This window comes from Hoplias malabaricus, chromosome 8 (genome assembly GCF_029633855.1).
Source record: "Hoplias malabaricus isolate fHopMal1 chromosome 8, fHopMal1.hap1, whole genome shotgun sequence".
NCBI lineage: Eukaryota > Metazoa > Chordata > Actinopteri > Characiformes > Erythrinidae > Hoplias > Hoplias malabaricus.
The window spans coordinates 30,509,462-30,533,729 of record NC_089807.1 but is presented as its reverse complement, the minus strand read 5'-3'; the positions used below and the strand labels follow the sequence as shown (position 1 = coordinate 30,533,729).

The 24,268-nt window shown below is 39.5% G+C and overlaps 1 protein-coding gene across 1 annotated transcript; it reads left to right on the top strand.

The window, feature by feature from the left end:
- Window positions 1-2,778: 2,778 nt before the first annotated feature.
- etaa1b (ETAA1 activator of ATR kinase b) lies at window positions 2,779-8,550 on the top strand. The gene is made up of 6 exons (XM_066679404.1): window positions 2,779-3,080; window positions 4,466-4,594; window positions 4,717-4,784; window positions 4,866-4,972; window positions 5,516-6,831; window positions 7,575-8,550. Exons 1-6 carry the CDS (start codon window positions 2,936-2,938, stop codon window positions 7,697-7,699), a joined length of 1,890 nt encoding a protein of 629 aa, XP_066535501.1. The 5' UTR covers window positions 2,779-2,935; the 3' UTR covers window positions 7,700-8,550.
- Window positions 8,551-24,268: the final 15,718 nt, after the last annotated feature.

Here is a 24,268-nt window from a genome sequence, read left to right as displayed (position 1 = left end):
GTGCCGGGGGACAAACTCAGTGTCTGAATCTTGTCCAGCAGACATTAGTAATGCTCTTCTGAGGTCATCCAAAACACAAGAGATGAATGGCCAGGAAACCTCCAGCGACATGTTGTCTAAAGTCTGTTTCTGTTCATAGATGGATAACCAGAGTTAGGATTTTATAATAAGATTCAGCACAAATGTTTTATTGTTAATGTTAAGTGTCAAGTAGAGCGCAGCATGGATCAGTACTTGCAAAAACTGTGTTTATGAGAAAACAAATATTTTGTATAAACTTTAGAATTCATATGTGAATTCTATATACTCGGGCTGGTTTTCATATTATCACTGTTCTGTATTAATCCTGTCATATCACCATAGCTACAGCATTCTTAGTTAGCTTTGTAGTAACTGCCAACAACGCTGTCTGTCGCTGGGTTCTCTTGCCTGACCCATGGAAGCTTTTTTCGCAGGACAAATTTCCCCGTTCTTTACCATGACCCTACTAACCTTTTGTATTTTTATTTGTTCCCTTTGTCTGGCTTTCTTTCTCCTGTCTCTCTCTCATGCTTTGAGATGTCCTGCTGCTCTCCAGGTTTTGCCCTGATCCAGCCCGTGTCCTGTACAAGATCCTGGCCTTGTCTCATCTACACTATCATGCTTGGCCATGCTGTTTTATGTCAGATTAACTCTACACCTAACTTTAACTCACACTGAGTCCCTGATCACCTCCTCCTTCATCAGACTCATACATCACTAATATCATCATCCTCACCATTTTCATTTCTGCTTCTCCATCATCACTAATATACTACATTTATATTACTATAACCCCTTCATCGGTCATTTCACTTATACTTCTGTTCTCTGTTGTGTCTCCGGTGTCGACCCGAGGAGGATGGGTTCCCCGTATGAGTCTTGGTTCCTTCCAAGGTTTCTTCCTCGTGTGCTGAGGGAGTTTTTCCTTGCCACTGTTGCCCCTGGCTTGCTCATAGGAGGCTTGGACCCGGATCTCTGTAAAGCTGCTTTGTGACGACTTTTTGTTGTGAAAAGCGCTATATAAATAAAATTTGATTGATTTGATTGATATATATAATAAATAATTGTGCCCAATTATTCTGGGTATGCTCCAGACCCGCCACAACCCTGAACTGGATAGCGGTTACATACAATGATTGAATGAATGAATGTTACAAAATCAGATTAAACCAAATTCTTAAAAAGCCATGGAAAAAAGTTTCTGATATTTGTTTTTTGGTGTATTGTCACATCTTTTTCACCACCCTCTTGGGGCCTTATTTGCAGGCCTTTTGCTTCAATAAATTCTATAAGTGATCAAATAAATTTCATTTTTAATATAGTAATCTCCATTACCCAACCAACACACCCATGTGGGTAAGTTTTGTCCACAGGTTAAATTTTTAGATCCACAGATGCCCTGCAGGGTGAATTATGGGCCCACAATAAGTTAAACACAGTACCCAACAGGGGCTGGGCACAACTACTATGGACACACATGGGCTCATAAGTAACTGTTACTGTTACTGAGCGGCCAGGATTGGGTCCAAGAAATAGCCCATTTACCAATCCATCCAGAGCCCATAACCATCTTGAACCTAGCTAGCCCATGTTCAACAGATGCAGGTCCCACTCAGGTGTAATGGATTGGTGCTTTGGAGTCAACATCATGTTTTTTGCTAACTGTATTTCGAGGAGAGCACAGTGATGAGACAATGAAGGGAGCACAGTTTTCCCTGTGTTGCATTTTCCTCCTACAATCTGTAAACACATGATGGAATGTGAAAATGTCCACAAATGTGAGTGAGTGAGCACGGATGTAGCAGGAGGATGGACAAATCAATGAACATATTTGTTTAACTTTACCTGGCACTGCGCAAACTTATCACTTCCTGGCTTTGTACAGTTATGCCAGTTATTTTTTGGTCTGACTTTGTCTGCACCATCAACATGTCATGATGACCTATGCTGTTGTAGCCTCATAAGTACAAGTGCAGCATCCAGATCCAGAGCCATTTCAGTTGCTCTTCACTGGCTGAGCGAGCTGAGAGACAGCTTGATGAAGACAGAGCCTAATCCTCATTAGCTAGAAGTGCTAAACTTTGTTTGCTTCAAACTAAAGCTTTACCATTTGTTTTTCATACTTAAATGTAAATCAGCATTCTGTTAAATATACTATATGTACAGTAATAATGTAATTGAATTAGTTAATAGTTATAGATTTATTATGATTTTAATTATATTTCATGTTATATAATTTACTTATTATTTCATGTCGTGAAATGGGGCAAGATCTACCATATCTCAGGTGGGTTGCAGGTGGCATTTGTTGGTATTGAAGGCTTTTTTAACTACCCCACCCCAACACCAACTGCAACTGGCTACACTTGCTGACCACCAAGGTGGACCAAGCCTAATGAACAATTATTTGTTTAATCTACTTTTACATGTTTAAGCTGAAAAAAAAGTTATTGTACTGAAATTGAAAACTTATTGTATTGAACATCTTAGTGTACGTTACAATTTTGTGACAACTACAACTAGTCATTTTAAAATATGACACTTAAACATGTATAGAAAAACTTTTAATGGTGTCTTCTCCTGTTCAGATAACAGCTTTACATTTCAAATGTTTAGACACTTGAGCAGTGCTGAACCCTACTGTATTTGTAATGGGCTTAAGACATTTAAAACTGGAAAAAGCCAAACTGGAATATCTCGCGAGATAACGCGATCATTTGTGTGCGCCACGAGCCAATCAGAAACGAGCAGCAGAGCGACGCGACAGAAACATGGCGGCTTTGTGAGAGGGTCTTCATGCCATAACAAAGCCGCATTAGTCAATAAATTAAAAATATCAGTTTAAATACATTGACATCAGAGAGTGCAGTTTTTAATAGGCGCACTGTACAATGTCGCTGCGAGGCGTTTAAGCATGACAGACAGAAGAAACGTCGCAATTCGTTCTTCAGTAGAAAGCAGAGAGACGAAGATTTCAGAACTCCCACAGAACAGAGTTAAAACCCAGAGGACACAGGCCAGGTCTCCCAAACTCCGCTCCACCTGTCAGCCCCCAAAAGGTACGAGGTTACACAACTCTTCATCTTCGCTGTGGCACGGTGTAAATATTGATCCGAAAATAACCACATTACACTGATGTTTGTCTATAACGTTAAATGAAATGCACATTTCAATAGTCATTGTCTATTTTATCAACTTCAAAATCATACAGGACCACTTTGTACTTCTGCTGTTGCAAACCATATTTCACCTGCATACGTTGGTAGCCCCCTTTCAATGTTTTTGTTCTTCACAATGTCTAGAACCACCACATAGCAGGTATGATTTGGGTGGTGGATTATTCTCAGTGCTGAAGTGACAATAACATGGTGGTGGTGGTGTTTGTGTTGCATTTCTAAAAGTGTAACAGATACAGCAGTGCTGCTCAAGTGTCTATATGCTGTGTCCATTCACTATCCACTTGTTGGACACACCACGTTGGTCTACCTTGAAGATGTAAAGTTAGAGAAATTAGCTCATCTGCAGTGGTGCAGTGTTTGTGTTGGTCATCCTCTTCCTTCATCAGTAGACGGAGTACCCTGTGAGACAATTCTCAGTTCAGCAGTGATGCTAAAAGATAAAAAAAAAAAAATCCAGTAGAACTGCTGTCTTATTCACTTTTACCAGCAAAACACATGCTTACACCACCACGCCCACCCCATTACTGTCAGTGCCTAGTTTAAAATGTCCAAAACAAACTAAAAAAAAAAAAAAATTTAGTGATCTTGTTTAATGTAAAAATAAATAAATAAAAAACAGATAAAGCTAAATGGAGTTTGTTTCACCCACAACAAACTATATTTGTACATCATAAACCTAATACATAAGGACAGAAATTGTAATGGGTGCTTCCATGATTGTGGTGCAATTTTTGTTCAACTGATATTGCATTTAGAATATGTTTATTAAATAATGGTGAATGACTTTGTTATTTAAAAGCTGTGCTCTTAGACAATAGCATTTTTGTCAATATATGAATCATGCTTGAAACATATTTTTTCATGTGTTCTATTTAGTTATGGAAAATGTTCATGCTCACTAAGTCCTGCTAACTAAACACATTAAGTACTTTAAAATTATCCACATTTTCTGATTATCGTGGGAAAATCAGTACATAACGATATGTTTTAAACTTTAACTTTTACTCACCAGTACATACAATCCATATGTGGAGGATGACATACCTGCTTTGATTTCGTTTTAGGGATGAGACAAGGATAGACACTTTTTAAATATATACTTATGCAGCTTACTGCATTTTATCTCTTCTTCAGTTTTAGGAGTTATTCAGCCTCGAACTAGTAAATAGCAACGAATCAAAATTGTTGTAGATTACAGGCCTGGAGCTCAGTGCCGTCCATAAAACAAAACAAACAAATATGTGAAACTTTTGTTGTGTGGTTAGATTTGGAAACACCAAAACGTCAACGGAGGAACAGATTTAACGTCTGCAGCACTGGAGATTCACCAAGTGAAGCTGAAAAAAGTGAAGACATAATCTGGGATCCTTGTTCACCACCTCCCGTTTCAAATGGCAAGTGTATTAGATTCAAACAACATAAGTCCACACTAACATTTTATAAAAATATACGTTTTGTAAGAATTTTCACAAAATAATATATGCATAATGACAATGGTCTTTTACCTTCTTTGTAGGAAAAGGAGCAGAAGGAAGTGTTCAAGTTTTTGAGATATCCGATATTGTCAACAGAATTGCACCGAAAGTAAGTAATAACTCTGCAATAATACCTGCTATTTATACTGTTTGCAGCATTATAATAAGACTGTGTCATTTAATGTTGAAGGATGAGAGGCCTGCGGACAGAGATTTGGTGCTTCAGTGGATTGGAGACAGTGCTGTTCCCTGCACTCCAGAGATACAGCAACCCAGAGTCCGGAGGGTCTCAGCACGGTCAGTGTACTGTTATCACTATTATAGAATAAGTATTGCTAACCTTTCTCTACACTAATTTTATCAGGTTCATCTGCCACATTGATGCAGTTTGTATGTTTACAGTTAGTGATTCTAGTCCATCTGTTGTTGCAAAAGTCCTATATGAGTCCTGTCAATCAGTTGAAAAGGTACCACCATAGGACCACAACAGACCAGATGGTTTTGAGTGGTGGATGGTTTCTCAGCACAGAAGTGACATTGTCAGGATAGTGATATGTTATTGTGTCAAGCTGTCACTGACACAGCATGGTTAGTAGGATTATTAATCATTTCAATGTTATTGCTGGAATAGATATACTAACATAAACATGTATATGATAAATTGTGCAACAGATGAGCTAGATGAGCTCGAGTCACTATAAACCCACAATGTGTGTAAATTTTGTGGGTCTACCTGACAATAGCCAGGGAGTGTGTATGCAAGGTCATTTTACCTAGTACTGGCAACTCTCTCTATATGTATTTAAACCTGATCTTCTCCATTTTTATTTCTCTGTCTAGTCGACAAATCAGTGATGTAGAGGACCTCATGAAACTTGCTAAGCAGTTTGACATCAACATGACCCGTCAGGATGAAGAGAGGCAACTGGAGAATATAAACACAAAGGGACTACCCAAGCCCTGCAAATCTACTGCCGATCACAATACAGTGTTAGGGGGCATTAACTCTTCAGCTGGAAATCAAGTTTCATTTCCGTTCAAGCCTAAAGTATTAAGTCATGAAGAAGAGCTGCATGCTCTTTTTGATGGGCCCACCCAGAGCATGAGCGGGAGACTGAGCCCTCCATCAGCGAATGGATCACAGGAGAGTAGGACTGAACCAGCAGCTGTCAGTGTAGAGAGGCCAGACGTAGCACATAGCAAGAAGTTCCCTGACCATGCTGCTCAAGTACCAAAATCAGACTTTGATGACGACTGGGAGAATGATGATCTGCTCAATGACTCTTTTGTGTTGGAGATGACTCAGAACCCTGAAATTCTGGACCCGGTTCTAAGGAAAAGTGCTCCCCAGACATTATCTGATACATCCAGGAAATGTGAACTTAAAAATATTGCAAGTAAAGACTGTTGCACTCCACTACAAAGTCACTTATCACAAGCTCAGAAAACAAGCTCAAGCACTTTTAGACCAAAACGGAATACTTCTGTTACCACTGGAACTGTTCCACACGTGCCCAAAACAAGCCGTTGTGAGGTAAAACCAGAGAAGGGTGAAAAACACCAAGCACAGACACAAAAACCTCCTGATAAAGGGCAGCAGGTGGTTAAAAATATGGACTTACAATGTACAGAGATGAAGATTAAAGGCAGCGCAGGTGCCGAAATTTCTGATAGTTTGGACTCTGTCTGGGACAATGGCGATGATGACGATCTGCTTTATCAGGTCTGCGATGATGTAGAGCGGCTCTCCGCCAGTCAGGAACTGCAACAACAGAACAGTCCTAGAAATATATGCAAAAGCTCCTCACCTACAGCTCCTTCATCAGTTGATGCTGTTCATTTTTCAAATCTCAGTGGCAGTACTGTCCCATCAGGCCAGTTCAGAGATCAGAAGCCACCTGCACGAGTTTTTGGTCGCTCACATTCAATACCAGGTGCTTCGAACACTTATGGAAACCAGCAAACTTCACAAACAGGTCACATTGCACAGCGTATTAGGCAATACAGATTCACACAGATTAAGAATGTCCCTGGAACTGTGTTCCAGCCCCAGTGGAAAGCCAGTTTTGAAGGGCCATCTGCAGGAAGTTCCTCTGACTCCCAACATTCCACATTCAAAAGACATCAGTCTGACCCTATGCCTCTGGGCAACAAAGGTAAGCTTTTAACCATCAGCACCAATTTCATTATAGATTACCCCTAACTGTGAATTAGTGTAATAAGGAAGTGTGCTTAACCCATTAGCCGTTTCTCATGAGTTACACTCAGTCTGATGAGTGGATGTTTGTTCATGCACTTGCCCAATGATGCGGAGCAAGTTTTAGTTCTGATTTTAATATTTTCTGTATTCAATCCTTTAAAAAAAAACACCCTGTTGAATTCCTTGTTTAGAAATTAGTCAGAAATAGTCTTCTATTAATGTTTGACAAAAGTGTAGAACATAGATTACATATTAATATTTAAATACCTAGATGCTTTAGTTTATGTAATTTGTGCCATTGTATAATAACAATCTGGCAATTGATCTTTTTTTTCAGACTTTTTTTTTCTGACAATGACAGCTCGTAAAATTATTCAGTGTTTTTCCAAGAAGTTCAAACTCTCCTTAGATTGGTGGCCGACGAAAAACATGTGCTGCATGGGATTTCCAAAGCCCACGTTTGCCATTTAAGATAGTGTTTTGCAACATCACAAGCTATTCTTAAATATGATTTTAATATAAGGAAGCTTTATACTTATACTAAGTATATAGCTTTAAACCCAACTAAGTACCAAGCAAGTACAGCCATGTACAGTCTAGTAGAGTAGGTACCATACAGTTGAAAAGCACCATAATTTATTAAAGTACATATAACATCATATTATGCTGACCCCTAAATGACAGTGTTGTCCTTTGCAGTGTTTGTCACAGCTCATCCTGTTGTTAAGTGCACTGCTGCTGAGATCGAGAGGAAGAAGCAGGAAGCTATTGCCAGGAGAAGATTACGGCTGCAAGCTACTCAAAGACCCAAAGCTCAGATATAGAGTACCATAGAGGCATCAAACATCTGTTACCAGAAGGATTGGGATAGGCCCTCTGAACTGCACACCTGATAGAATATCAGATTTTTTTGCCTGCAAGAAAACATTTTTTAAATTTATATAACCAGGTTGTTAGACATTATGTCCTTTATCAAAATCTCAAAACACTAATTAGCCTTGAAGCTACAAATTATATCAGAGGGGACCAGTTCAGTTTTCGTTTCAGACCTTTCTTAAGAATAATGAAAGTACAGGACATTATTTGGAATCAAGTGAATTTTTTTTCCAACTGCCATTGCCTTTAGAAGGCAGACCTATTTCTATTGCAGCAACATTGTTTTTGTCCTGCACTAAGTGCCAATTCAAATTTATGTAACTCATGGTGACGTAAATGTTTTCCACCACTTACTTTTACCACCTCCTGCTTTCATGTTTAACACCACTTGTGCAAGTGTACCATAAAGGTCCCTTGTGCAAATCTGTAATCTTTTATTTAGCCTAAAGATAAAGAACGGATGTGATTTGCACAAAAGCTGATTCAAGCTTGATCTAGGCTGCTTGTGTTTAACCAGGTCTCAATTAGTGAAAATGAGGATTTTACCTGAATAAAGTCAATCCAGACAGTGTGCATTCTGCAGACTCAGGAAGGTAATCACAGAAAAGTCTTCTCTGTTTACAGGAAAAAAGTTTTGTGTTAAAAATGCAAATTAGCAAGATCTGTGATCTTTGTCTTCTTTTGTATGTCTATAGTTCGCTTTTGTGAAATATTCTATTCAAAAAGAGCTTAAATAAGTATAAAAATTATGAAGATGGTTCTTGTTTTTTTTTTAAAAGGTCTAAAAAAATAAATAAATCCCAAACTCACACCAGTGGGCTCTTGTCATTGTGAGAACCAAAAATGTAAAACTGAACATTATTATACACCCCTGTGGAAAAGTTAGAGACCACTAAATGTATTTCATTTCCAGTTGAAACATCCAGTAAATACAAGTTATTTATTTTTCAGAAAGTGTTTGAATATATTAGTTTAGCCAAACGTACATAATGAATGCATAGAACAAGTAAATTCAATGGAAATTGCTCAAAAATGTTGCCTTAAACAGTGGCTTTTATTTAACTCCATGGAAATGCTTATCCATGGCATTGACTGCTTATTTGGCACATGATACTACATCCAGTGTATAAACAACACCACAAAGATGTTGACAAGTGTGAACCCGTGTGTGTTTGTGTTTTAAATTAGTAAATGAGAAGCCTAACAAAGATGCAAAACCTGATAGACCACTAAAACTGGAAAAAAAAAAACACAGCATTCATCTTTGACACTGGAGAGAATCAAGCTGCTTACAAATGAAGGAAATGAAAACGTGGCCTCTGATCTTTGCACAGTACCTCGTGTGGTGAACCCTAATGCACTGTCATTGGTTTCTGTAAATTGTGAAAATGGTTTTTGTTTTCACTTTTAATGAGAAAACTCTCTCAGGATCCTGAACACCTGGTGCATTATACATGCCACAATGTTAGTCATTGTTTGCCCAGGGGAATGTCTGTATATCACTCAGATCTGGGCCTTGCCATTCTCAGGTGTAACTCACACAGGTGTGTGTGTGTGTTTTGTGCTCCATGAGTCAAGATATCCTTACGCAGTGCTCTCTCCCTCTTCCTGCTCAATTACTGTAAATCAAATGGCACAGTAATTTGGCATGGGGATGAAGGCTTTTTTATTACTGTGATTATGGTTATGATGATGACTACAATTTATTCCAAGCAGATGATGAAAATGCTGGGCCCAACAGGTGTTGAGTTGCCACAATATAGAAGTTGGTGAAGGATTTTCAGTAATGTGGCGTTATCAAGCTGCCGGTGGACAGTGTAATGGGTGCTTAAGCTCCCCCCACCCCCTCCTTCTTTTTTGCCTGAGAACTAGAGAGCAATTACCGATTATTGCAATGGACCTGTGCCATACAAAGTCAGCTTTGTGGAGCAGGAGTGATCATCTGCAGCAGCAGCAGCATACCCTGGTATCAAGCTGGTGTAATTATTGCAAATTACCACATGCTGCTGCCAGAGCTCATTTACGATTCTCCATTCGTGTTGGAATGTTTCAGATGCAGGAGAAAGGTCTAACTGACATAGTGCTGGAGAAGAGAACCTCATCTGGAATATGGTATTCATTAGAAAACTGCAATATTATTTGGGCATGGTGTACAGTGAAACATTATTGGAAAAATAAATTGAGATGGTTGGAAACATAATGTTTTTTTTTTTTTTTTTTTTTACTGGATGCATTCTGAAGGGAGATAAGAAGATATTTTCCCACACCTCATGTTCAGGCTTAGAAGTTAGTTGTCATTTCAGATTCTCACTTTCCAAGTAAACAAACACATTCAGTGAGGACAGGGTTATGGGGCGGTGAGCCCTATGATCGATGGCGCTTTTCCACTGCATGGTACTATACTAGGCTCTACTCACTTTTATGGTTCCTAGTACCTGGGTGGTTTTCCATTACAACGGCTCTCCACAAAATATAGCCGGTGATGTGGCAAACCAAAGAATCCAACGGGAACCACAGGCTTTGGAACCACTATCATGGTGGTAGTGCTGGGTGACATGAGTGCAAATCAATATCGCAGTTAATTGTATATTTTACAACAATTGCGATTAATGAACGATTATTTTGTTTTTTTATTTTTGACCATCTTAGTTCAGTGACGAGGCCTGTACTGTAAATATGCTCCAATATTAAAGCTGGGATATTTTTTCTAATGTCGCTGGGAGCTTGTCCCTCTCTTGTTTTTTGAGCACTGTTTATATAATTGGTGTGTGATTGTGCTTTGGTCGCTGAAACTGTTTTTTCTCAGTGTTTACAATTGACTACAGTCTCATCTTAATTATAGCCAAAACACAGCACGTCCAAACCACAGATGCTGTGTTTGGTGCGAGCTGCTTGTGTCACTCAGTCTGCCTAGCCATTTAGGTTCTCTGCCATGTTGCAGATGGGGGCAGAATCACATGACTACAGTGTCGTAGTGTGGGTTTAAAGGAACAGTACCTGAACACACAGCGGGGACATAACCGAGTAAAAAAAGGGGAAAAAAATTATACAATCGATATAGACAAGATTATGTTGATTATTCATTCATTCATTGTCTGTAACCGCTTATCCAGTTCAGGGTCGCGATGGGTCCAGAGCCTACCTGGAATCATTGGGCGGAAGGCGGGAATACACCCTGGAGGGGGCACCAGTCCTTCACAGGGCAACACAGACACACACACACACACCTACGGACACTTTTGAGTCGTCAATCCACCTAGCAACGTGTGTTTTTGGACTGTGGGAGGAAACCGGAGGAAACCCACGCAGACACTGGGAGAACACGCCAACTCCTCACAGACAGTCACCTGGAGCGGGAATCAAACTGATGGTAAGATTAAGTGTTATTTACTCATCATATATTGGCATTGTGTTGTTGTTATGAGTTCCATGCATGAGTTCAGACAGACCAATTGTTTTTCCTGTTTCTTGTTGCACAGCTCTAGCTGTAGTCTTTTATCTGCCACCAATCAAAGGAACATTTGAAACTCTTCAAAACACCACGGTGTAATTTAGGACCTTTGCGATTCAGAACAAAATAAATATGATCTCAACTGTAACTTGGTGAATTTACAAATGCTTATACAAATGGATGTCTGTATTTCATTGTGACTGAAATGTCTCTCTGGCCAACCAGAGTTCTCAAGGTTTACACATCACAGTTTAGTCCTATGAGTGAGCAGGTATTAAATAAAACACTCGGTTTCAGGTAATAGGAACCAAATTTGACTATTGAAAAAGCAAAAAACAGAGTAGAGCTGAGCCGAGTCGAGTAGGCACCATGCAGTGGAAAAGTGCCATAAGCTTTTCACCATCAGCTTTTGTGATCTGTTTTTTTTTTCTGTGTTGTCTTTCTCTTCCTGACAGACTCTTGACAGTTTAACACCTTTCAGACCCTGATTAGGCTAATCTATCGCTTTTCCCTGTCTCTTAAACATTATTTTCAAAGTGTTGCTTATCTCATGATGATCATTTTTGTGATTTGCATAATTGTTAGGAGTCCCATATTTTATGCTCTTTTTATGGGATTATCCTAATACTAATCCCTTCAGAGATATTTCCTGACCTCCTTGTACTTTATGGTATCATAAACCACACTCAGTGTCAACATATCATTTGATATGTTAATATCAAAAAACTAATCTTAGTCATAAACACATGCTGAATCAGCAGCAAATAGATTTAACCTATCAACAGTGGACCTCCAGCTTACTATATTAATTTTAGCTGTTAATAATACAGCTAATAGCTAATAATAATAGTCTTTGTCAACTACACATTAAATAAACAACAGTGTCTGAGCTTTTCTTTAATTATAAAAGTATTATAAAAGTGTAGAACCATGTTGATCCCGTCATAAAAAACCTCTTAACTCCTTTTGTCCTTCTTCTGTAAAGTTATTGTTTTGCCATTTTGTAGTTCCTCGGTTTGTTATGGCAGTGATGATACGCACGTAGTCATGCAGACTTTCTCAGTCTCGTCAGATGAGCTTTTCTCTTGTATTGAACACAGCTGCCTGAGATAAGATCTCTCAAAGCGAGTGAAGCGATAGTTTTCCCATGCGTGACGCTGTGCTGGAAGAGGCTGCTGTTTCCACAGAGTTGCCCACTGTAGGTTAGTGGCCCAAAAGCATGACTAATACAGAAAACAGTCGAATGAGGGGGCAGAGAGGGGGCTGCAGTTGTCATCAAGCTAAATGACCTGTGAATATTTTCACAGTGTGTGTCATTAGCAGCTTAGATTTGTTTCAACAAGGCTTACCTGAGGGCTCTATTCATAGGGCCCCCAGGTATGAATGGTCTAATGCACACACTGAACCTACAAAAAAAAATCCTCTCCTCAATGCTCTGGCTGTGTGTGTGTGTGTGTTTGCAGTGGAATGTTTTAGAGGTGAAAACCCATTGGTTAATACACTATAGTGCAGTTTGTGAACACCTGCTCTTTCAGCATTTCTTCTAAAGTTAAATATATTAAACGGTCATCAGCCATTTTATCATAATTACAGCCTCTACTCTCTTAGGAAGGCTTGAGACAAGAAAGTGAACATTGCTGTGAGGATTTGATAGCAGTCAGCAATGAGAAAATTACCAAGGCCAGGTACAGATATTGGATGATTAATTCTAGACCCCTATAACTCATCCTAAATGTATTGGATGGTGCATGAGTACTCCTTTTTTATTCCCCCCGATTGATTATTTCTTCTCAGATATATGCAAGCATTTGTAAGAAGAAAACATATCATGCATTTCACCCCCCACCCCCTTCTTTCTGTGCTTGGCATCAAGCATGGCGTCTCTCCGCTGTAACCTTGCTAGCTTATGTCTTGCTGTTTTTCTTCCCCTTTTACTTCTTTATCTGATCCTTCATCTAGATGTTCCCTTATTCAGGTCTATTAGGCTTGCTGATAAGAACCCACAGACTAAACTGTTTTTTTTTTGTCTCTTTCCCAAGCAGGGCTCTCAGTGCGATGAACTTTCTCCAGCGAGTAACCTCCATGCTGCATTCCTGAAGTCTACATCTGCCAACACCTTCTTGCTACAACGGTTTTGCCTTTTTTTCCTCCTCCTTTGCATCACATAATATGGTGGCGGGGGCTGTAATGGTGTGTTGACAGGTTTAGGCTGAGGTCATTTTTTTTTGGGTACACTGTACAGTTATGTGCCAAAACAGTCATTTACGGAGCGCCATCATTAGCCGGCTTTGGAGTCACTGGATATGTATCGTAAATGAATTGTTGATGTAGTGAAAACCAATGGGATTGATCATATTGCCTGTAAATTAGTTTCACTGATGTTTTGTTCAAGCAAGGGGTGAACATTTGGTTTTGATTTTGTGTGTGTGCGTACTCTATGATGACGCTAAAAAGCAGACATGGTGTGCGATGTAAAACTGGCTCATGTTGAGTAGTAGCTCACTTCATTATGTCGTTGTAAGACTGCATAAAGCAGCACAGGAGTGGAATCCCAGCTGTTACTGCTTGCTGCGTGTGCACACATACACACACACACACACACAAACGGACAACACATTCTGTAGTGGTAGCTACCATGGAAAATGCAGTAAAGCGCAGGTCAGGGATCCCCCAGTTCACAGAGCACCTCCCTGCAGTCCCTGCATCTCTCCCCATGGAAATATTAAGGTCATTAGCATTAGCTCTTGCTCATTTTACTGGGATTTGCTCAGTGTCCCATGTATCCCAGAGGCCGTCATAAACACTCCCCATTCTGTCTTTTCAGGTGTAATGATGTAAGATTTATAAACAAACGAAAAATAAAATTTGGTATTTTTCTATGCAAATAAAAAAAGCAATCCACTTTGACCTCTGTTAAACAAAATTAGTACACAAGATATTTAATGTTTTACTTTATATAACCCTTGTGGTCTGTTCCAGAAAAGAGAAACATCCAAAAAAATGTGAAATAACTGATGAAATCATGCCTGGAAAAGGCCTAGCATCCAAAAGGTCTAGTCCTTTATGAGCAAGGATGGGTCTAGGCTCGCCAAAAAATGCATCAGCGAATTCTCTGGGCTTGAGCTCATCTGAAATGAAGTGATCCACTGTGAAAATGTGTCTTGTGTCCTGATGAGTCCACCTTTCACATTGTTTATGGAAAGGAAAATAAAGACTAGTGTAAAGTCTAAAAGTCAGGGACTACCATGGTAAGGCGTATGTGAGTGCTCGTTGCATGGTAAACGTACACACCTGTGAAATATAAAACATTTGGAATAAGTTCTATTGTTTAAATAATATTATTTACAAACAAACAAGATCTCAAAAAAAATAGCACAAAGGTATGCACAGTGCTGATATTCATAAAAGTTGTACATTATACAGTCAATTTTCTAACTATTTTACAGAAACATTCATTCATTCATTATCTGTAACCGCTTATCCAATTCAGGGTCGCGATGGGTCCAGAGCCTACCTGGAAACATTGGGCGCAAGGCGGGAATACACCCTGGAGGGGCCGCCAGTCCTTCACATGGCAACGCACACACACACACACATTCACACATTCACTCACACCTACGGACACTTTTGAGTCACCAATCCACCTACCAACGTGTGTTTTTGGACCATGGGAGGAAACCGGAGCACCCGGAGGAAACCCATACGGACACGGGGAGAACACACCAACTCCTTACAGACAGTCACCTGGAGGAAACCCACAACCTTTCGGCCCCTGGAGCTGTGTGACTGCGACACTACCTGCTGCGCCACAGTGCCACCTGTACAGAAACATTTTTTGATTAATAGTTTTTTACGATCACTACAAGCCAACTTGCATCCACATATAGAACTGTTTTATAAAGCCACAAAACACGTCTGAATTAAAGGGAACATCTAAGATTTTAGGTAAATGCTGTTCTCTCTGTTTAGTTCACACTCAGAAGCTCAACATCTTTTAAGGTGGAATGGTATGTTTTAGAAAAATCAACTGTTATTTTATGTTTCTGAATGTATCTTCTCTGTAAGTTGTTATTCAGAGTTTGAATTGCCAAAGAAAATTATTTGTAAATTGAGTTGCTTAGATTTGTAGCACCTTTAGTCAGTGTTTTCTTTTATGCAGTCTCTCGAATTAATCTGAATTAAGTAATACTCAACAGCAAAAATAATTCAACATTACCCACCAATGGAGCAGAAGTAGAGCAATATCCTCATTTCTGTTCATGCTTTTCAATGTTTGGAGGTCTCTTAGCCATCTAGATCTTTCTGAATGCCTTTGCTCTGCAGTAAATATAGAGAGAAAGCCTAGCAGAGACACTTTTACATTTTTTTTTTCTTTTCCATTTACTGACAATGGGGTTTCGTAAAACATGTTAGACTGGTGTCAGGCATGCGATAGTAACTATTTTATAAATAGTGTTTTTGATTCAAATCGTGAACATCACCAATAAGGAAAGAGAGTTGTATACAGTTGTGTGAGAAAAGGTTTTAGCTGTTTCTCCTGTTGCGGAATGGAAATGCTGCATGCTTTGGAGGGTAGGGTTTTGGTTAAGTTTTCATTTTCATACTGGGCAAGTGAAAGAAAGAGACAAGTATATTTTGTACACACTGAATGAATTCTGGCAATGGCATTTTAGTAAAATACATCATTTGACTTTTTTTAGCAGTTCACATACTGTCTCAACTGTTTTTGGTTTAAAGTGTATCCTTTCACACTGCTGACCACTTTAGGAGTTTTAACTGGGCTCATTTGTGGATGGTGACTTCATCCATTCTTGAGCATAAGAACTATGCCAAGATGTGAGTAAAGAACATTCTCTTTTATTGCTTATTGCTTAGTATGATATAGTTCCTTCTGAATAAATGTCTATGTATAAACTATGCTTTGGCACCAGACAGCATTTCTGATTTCTACCATTTGGCCACTAGGGCTTGCTAGAAAGAAACCCATCATTTTGCTCCTTCCTCCAGATGCTGCCTGGTCCAGTCAGTTTACTGAATCTCCACAGAGAAATCAGAAATCAGCCCCCTCCCACCGGGACAGCACCTCCTCCAGAGGGCTCTTTTTTGGTGCCCCGTGTAAGAAGCAGCTCTGCCCTTGACCCTCCAGCCCCTCCGCAGCTAATGGCAGGATCTGTTACTGTCAGCTCATCTGGCTTCCATTACACTGTTCTGCCTCACTCCCCATCCCACCCCACCAACCACACACACACACTTATGCAAGACAGGATATACTGTTTTTGTTTGGAAGTTTCATTGTGCTCTGATATTCTGGTTTTGTCATTTTTTCCTCTCTGTTTTCTAACAAAAGCCAGCTTTATATTTATAAGCCTGGGTTTTTGTGGGGATAGTTCATTGGGTTTAAGGCAGTAATGGGATTAACCCTTTAAAATCTCGGCTCAGAAATCTTAAGACATATGTATTTAGCAAGTACTATAGGGCATCTGGTCACACCTGTCACAGCTTTGTGAATTGTAGTTATGCAGTTAGTGGAGTCAGGACAAAACATTGGGTCCTTAGATGAGTCCATTAAGGCTATGCTTTCTTCTAATGGAAAAAAAAAACACTGGGAAATGAAAAGCAAAAATTTCAAAATTGAATGAACCCTTGTAAGCTTACAGTGCATGCCAGTGCTGACACATGATCGTCCTCAGCTGAACACCTCTCTCTCTCTCTCTCTCTCTCTCTCTCTCTCTCTCTTTCTCTCTCTCTCCTCTCTCTCTCTCTCTCTCTCTCTCTCTCTCTCTCTCTCTCTCTCTCTCTCTCTCTCTCTCTTCATCCAGTGAGCCAGTAAAAAGTCTGTGACTATGATCAGTGTTTATTGCTCTTGGCACTTTGTCAGAAGTTTCCTTACCTGGATATGGCTAATTAATCCTGGCAGGCAGGAGGAGTGTAGAACAGCTCATATATGGAGATGAGATCAGCAGCAGAGCAGAGAGAGAGCGAGAGAGAGAGCACAGCACAGCTCTACCAGGCAGGAAAAAAAGAAAGAAAGAGTGGGGGTTGGGGGGTGGGAGTGGGGAGGTGAGTTCCAACCTGGATCACGGCCTTACAGGCAAATTGGGAGTCCCCAGTCAAATTACACAGGCTGTTGGCACATGCAAATAACGCAGCAAACAAACAAACAAAGAGCCTAGGAGATGCAAATATACGCAAGCTCAATTAGAAACTTTTTCTTTTCTGAAATCACTTGATGTTTCGGCACGCTCTCCCAAGAGAACTGCTCTCAGAAGGCGAGGATCATTTGTAGAGGAGAGTTTGAAAGCGAGAGCATGTTTATGCTTATACATTTTTAAATGTACATTTTACACTCCACAGGGTCATGGTACTGTTCTACAGTTGTACACATGTCAACAATATACATGATATATATATATATATATATATATATATATATATATATATATATATATATATATATGTATTGTCACTGTCAAAGCAAGACAGAAAAAGCACTCATTTATATGTATATTCCCACATTCTCTAGCTATAAATATATATATATATATATACATATAATGCTAGAGAATGTGGGCGCCCTGCTATAAGATTGCAGATTGTACTCTCAGACCTCAGACTTTCAGTGCTCTAATGAGGGTTATAAATTACCTGTTCCAAAGCCAGTCGGCTCTCCAGCACCAAGCTTCAGGAGATGGGAGCGAAAAGGAAAAAAAATCTCTGAACCTGGAATTTATTATTGTACAGTGATCTAAGCAAGCTCGGCCACTACACTAGTTAACACTAAAAGCTGAAAGTGGAGTGTCTGATTTATAACATGACATTTTCCGACAAGTAGTAAAGGTATAATTCAAGGACAGTAAAATATTTTATGAGGCATTATTAAATTGACACTTTAATGTCCCGTACAGAAACGTATTAACAGAGAGTATAATCAAATTGCAAAATGCACTGAATGAACACTGGGCTCCAATTGTCTAAGACTAAATTGATTTTTTTAGCCCTTGAAATAAAAAGAAAATATATCTGATCTTTGAAGAATTAAAAAAATAAAATTAAAATCCTGGAAAAAAGTAGAAGAAATACTGACCATGTTAAGGTCTGATGTGCTCATGTGTCCATATACAGTACAGACTATGCATCCAAAATTTGTGTACACAAATGTTCAGTTGTGTTTGCACAGTTGTACATTTTAGATCGGGAAAAACAAAATGTTTGCCAAGCTAACGATGCTCAGTTCCAGAACGAGTGGGTTAAAAAGCCCCACAGCACAGGCTTGTGGATCACCCGTGGGTGATAAAGCACCATTGCATTTGGAATGATTTGGAGTGGTGTTTGTGGTCCAGAATTGATCTTCCTCATTGATGTTTATGTGCCTGGTTGTGATCAGATTCTCACAGCAATGTTCTAACATCTAGTCTAAGCCTTCCCAGAAGAGTAAAGGCTCTTTCTGCAGCAACAATCCCCTTTGGCCCCAATTAAACTTTTGGCCATACTCTGTATGTGTTACACATCCTTTTGAATTGAGTCTGTTTTAGATTAATCAACACAGCAAAAGAAACTTTACTTCCAGATATGATCCCTAACACCAGGCAGGAGGATTTGCAGGAATGTCAACAGTTCCAGTTATGATTATACAGTGTGACATATACATTTGCACTCACACATACCCAGGATAGATGCAGAATTCTAAACGTGAGATGTAGTTTGTTCTCTAAGTCTGACGCAAATACTTTACTGTACGGCAGGGCTAATGTGTGGCATTTAACGTAGCTCATGGCTGTTATGGAAATGACAGTGCCCCCCCACTTTTAAATTGACAGCTGTGAAGCATGGCACCTGCAAACAACTCAGGGCTTGTTGGTGCGGTCTAGCAGGAGCCTTACTGTGTGCGGTTCAAACAAAGAGTGATCAGTGAGTTGGAAAAAACGAGGAGGTGTTGGGGAGAGAGGGCGAGAGACGTTGAGAAAGGGAGAGAGAGTCTGACAGCGCATGATTGATGATTGGCCATCACACACCAGGCCTGACACTTCCCACTCACACTGCTGCATCTACATCAAAGTCACCAGTGTGTGGCCCACCACCACCACACGTCCAATCAATACCCTGCAGCCACCCCTGCTCCTCCAAATCACACTCTACGTTCCACATACTGCTGAGCACACACAACACACACCAGGACACATAACACATGCAGATTAAAAAACAACCACTGCTAACCTTAGCAAGGGGTTACATATTCTTACAAGGACCTAAAAAAAAAAAAAAAAAAAATATATATATATATATATATATATATATATATATATATATATATATATATATTATATGCACTCAGTACTTGGTCAGAGCTCCTTTTGTATGTATTACTGCATCAGTGTGGCGTGGCATGGAAGTGATCAGCCTGTGGCACTGCTGAGTTGTTATGGAAGCCCAGGTTGCTTTGATAGTGGCCTTCAGCTCGTCTGCATTGTTGGGTCTAGAGTCTCTCATATTCAATACCCTATACATTCTCTATGGGGTTTAGGTCAGGCGAGTTTGCTGGCCAATCAAACACAGTGATACTGTGGTTACTAAACCAGGTATTGGTACTTTTGGTAGTGTGGACAGGTGCCAAGTCCTGCTGGAAAAAATCTCCAAAAATTCACATCTCCATAAAGCTTGTCAGCTCTAAAATTTCCTGTTAGACAGCTGCGCTGACTTTGGACTTCATATAACACAGTGGACCAACACCAGCAGATGACGTGACTCCCCAAACCATCACTGATTATGGAAACTTCAGACTAGACACAAGCAGCTTGGATTGGATTGGAAAATTTACTTTCATCAGAAAACAAGACTTTGAACCACTGAACAAAACTCCAGTCTTTTTTTTCTCCTTGGCCCAGGTAAGATGCTTCTGGCTTGACTCAAGGAATGCAACAGTTGTAGCCCGTGTCCTGGATACATCTGTGTGTGGTGGCTCTTGAAGCACTGACTCCAGCAGCAGTCTACTCCTTGTGAATCTCTCCTTTTCTTGACAGTTCTTTCAATGCGGTTATCCCTGCTGCTTATGCACCATTTTCTACCACACTTTTTCCTTCCACTCAACTTTACATTAATATGCTTGGATACAGCAGGAGGGTGTCAATGACTGCCTTCTGGACATCTGTCAAGTCAGTAGCCTTCCCCATGATTGTGTAGCCTACCAGCCTGAACCAGACAAAGAGACCATTTTAAAGGTTTAGGAAACCTTTGCAGGTGTGTTTTGTGCTGGATGTTCTAATTTTCTGAGATAATGACTTTAAAGTTCATTGGTTGTATGCCATAATCATCAACTTTAAAAGTAATAAATGCTCAAAATAGATCACTATTTGTAATGAATCTATATTCACTTTGTGAATAGAATTATTTAAGTAAATTAACTTTTTGATGATATTCTAATTTCTTGGGATATATATTCATTGACTCTCTCATGGTAGTGATGTGTTGCGCTGGTACAAAGTACAAGTGGATCAAACACAGCAGTGATATTCAAGTTTTTTAAATACTGCATCCACTTTGTTAGACACACCTACCTCGTTGGTCCACCACGTACACGTAAAGTCAGAGACAGTAGCTCATCTGCTGCTGCACAGTTTGTGTTGGTGACAGTGGTAGGTGGACTATTTTCAACAGTGACACTGAGTGCTTTAAAACCTTGAGCAGCCCTCTTGTGTCTGATCCACCCACTGTCACTGAATCGCTGTGTCACTGAATCGCTGAGAGTGATCCATCACCCAAATCATACCTGCTCTGTGGGGGTCCTTTGGGGTTCTGTACATTGAAGAACAGTGTGAAATGGGGATAAGAACATATGCAGAGAAACAAGTGGACTACAGTCTGTAATAGTAGAAATACAAAGTGCTCCTGTATGACAATGAGTTTAGATACTGGTACAGTAGAGGTACATTATTGGCAATAAAAATACAAACTGTGTAAACGTACCATTATGAGTACAACAGTGGTGTTCCCTAAAGATTAATAAAATAAGGAGAGAATATTTTTAATCTTCCATTAGAACAAGTCTGACATGGAGCTGAAATAGGGCATAATAAATAAACATAATTTTAAAATGTATATGTACAATCATAGAATAATGTACAATTACACAACTAAAGGTACTGCCACCATAGTGACAGTTTTAGGCATTTGTAATCCAGTGATCATTCAATGTATACACTCAATATATATATATATATATATATATATATATATATATATATATACACATTATATAATTGTTTTTAAAGTTTATTTAAGGTTCAGTTTTAAAAGCACCCTCTGTGATTATATGTAGAAAATGATATATAATTTACATTGTAATAATGTGAAAGTTAAAGTGACAATAATATAAATGATATTTTGGATAAAAGATGTAGAAACACTACCTCTGGTTAAACCTCTCAGAGGAGAGTTCCATAGAGAACCACTTCATTTATAAAAGAACATTATTTGAAGTTGAGCCCCGCTCCGAGTGACTGTATGTGCTGAGTTTGGTGTGTTCTCCCCATGCTTGCGTGGGTTTTCTCCGGGTGCTCTGGTTTCCTCCCACGGTCCATAGTTGTGAGTGAATGCGTGAGTGTGTGTGTTGCCCTGTGAAGGACTGGCGCCCTCCACACCTCCTGGGTGTGTTCCTGCCTTGCGCCCAGTGATTCCAGGTAGGCTCTGGACCCACTGTGACCTGAACTGTATAAGCGGTTACAGACAATGAATGAATGAATGAATTAATTAATTAATTGATTGTTTGAAGCTAATACATAAGGTGAGTGGGATATATAACAGACATAAAACAGCTGATTTATGGGAAGCAAAAAGAAATGGACAGTTTTCAATTTCTGACTGACTCTGTCAAGTCAGATATGCATCAGTGAACCTTGGTAGCCCATGACCCTGTCTCTGATTCACCCATTTTCCTTGCTTTGGACACTCATTGCATAAGGGGAAGACACTCTGAAAACAACATTAAGGCCATCACAAACTGGACATCTTCAAAGCTGCTCAGACCCTTAAATTTGCTGTTTAATTTGTGAAATAATTTATCTCACTGCTTGAAATGTGCCATTGTAACAAAATAATCAATCCTTCCGTCACCTGTCAGCGATTGTAATCTTGTGGCTGATCAGTTTAAGTAAATCCAGCTCTGTTGTGTAGAGAGGCTGAATTCTGTCTGTTTCCATGTAATTCATGCCACATCTGCCCTCTGGAAATACACAAGGAATTAAAAAGACATCAGAGAACCAGTGTTTTCCAGCAAAGCGCAACTTCAAAACACAGAGTTATGATTTGACTCATCTCACAGCCTCTGACTGACAGATTACTTTGGGGAGGAATTTGGCTGTGCAATAAAAGAAAGTGACCACACTATTCAAGGCTTTGCCAGACACTGGAGTAAGCCCAATATTGCTGGTTGTAGTTTTCTGTGGTGTCTTGTGATAAAAAGCTGTTCTCAGGGTTGGGTTTTTAGCTGGGTGCCAGGCTGGATATGTGTGTTTTCAGTTAACTCCTGCATCAGGAACAGGTGGGAATACAGTCGAGTGCAGATAGACAAATCTATTCTACAAAGGTGCATATTGTTTTGTGTGTGCAGAACTAGTCCCAACAACATAAATCCTACACTTTAAGGTGAAGACATGTTTTAAGGTTAGGGTTAGGGTAATTGTTACTGTTGGGCAAGTAGTAGTTATGGTGAAGATTAGTGTAAGTCTCCACAAAGGTAACGCACTGAAAAAGATGTGTGGATAGCACATTACTCTTAACCAAACACGTTCTGGATTGTAATAAAAGAGTGACAATCTTATGTGACAATAACAGAACCATTTTGTTACTACAACCAAGCAAAATCTTTTTAGATTTTACATGTACAGGTATTTTTCTGGCACAGTGGTGCAGCAGGTAGTGTTGCAGTCACACAGCTTCAGAGACCTGGAGGTCGTGGGTTCAAGTCCCACTCCGGGTGATTGTCTGTGAGGAGTTTGTTTTGTTCTCCCCGTGTCTGAGTGGCTTTATTCAGGTGCTCTGCTTTCCTCCCATGGTCCAAAAACACACGTTGGTAGGTGGATTGGTGACTCAAACGTGTCCACAGGTGTGAGTGTGTGTCACCCTGTGAATGACTGACGCCCCCTCCAGGTTGTTTTCCCACCTTGCGCCCGGGTAGGCTCCGGACCCACCCCAACCCTGAACTGGATAAGATGCAGGATCTTCTTGGATTTGTCATGGTTCTATATACAACCATTATCTTGGCAAAGGAACCTTTGAAGTATCACTTTTTAAAGGTGTAGAGTGATGTGTAAAAATCAGGAAATAGGACCCTAACAGCCATGTAAGATCAGATGAGATCTTGAGAGAGAGAGAGGGAAATGTTTCGGTCCTTGACAGATATATCACATATATATCACAGTTCTAAGAAATTTAACAAGAACCCTGATCTTAACCTCACCTTATGTAAGTGGGATTATTTATAATACGAGAAATGGAAAATGCAACCATTGTCTAAGATTAAACTTTGAAGGTATGGAAAATATACCTACAGCTTTCTGTGAAGCAGATTATAATCTACTGAAAATGGTAGAAACTGTAAAGAATTCAATGTGTGGATACAGTAGATATGAGTAATTTATTGATGACCTAGGTTATTGGCTTCTGCGACATCTGTACTCTCCGATTTTTCTGACAGTAAAAAAATTAATTAAAAATAAATAAAAAAATAATATATATTTTTTTTATTTACAATTGAATGATATCTCACCTATAACTATATAACACCCATATTGATCAACCCCTGAAACAGACATTGACCATTCTGCATTAATTGTAATACCCATCAGAAACTGACCTGAGTGTGACTGGAAATATATTATCCCTCATTACTTTCATTTCATTTACTGTTCTACCTGTAAATATCATTAATGCTGTCCCTTACAATCGAGGAACTCTATGAGATTTTTAAAAAGCTGTAGCAATCTTTATTGTATCTTACAGAGATGAAAATACTGAGGCTATTGATCCATATGTGGAAACAGCTTACAGATAAAAGCCATAGACTGTACAATCT

Bases quoted from the DNA above. Each gene is read 5' to 3' on its own strand.
- etaa1b (XM_066679404.1), top strand. From the start codon at position 2,936: ATGACAGACAGAAGAAACGTCGCAATTCGTTCTTCAGTAGAAAGCAGA. The intron at 3,081-4,465 runs GTACGAGGTTAC...TTGTGTGGTTAG, and splicing joins CACCTGTCAGCCCCCAAAAG to ATTTGGAAACACCAAAACGT. The intron at 4,973-5,515 runs GTCAGTGTACTG...TTCTCTGTCTAG, and splicing joins GTCCGGAGGGTCTCAGCACG to TCGACAAATCAGTGATGTAG.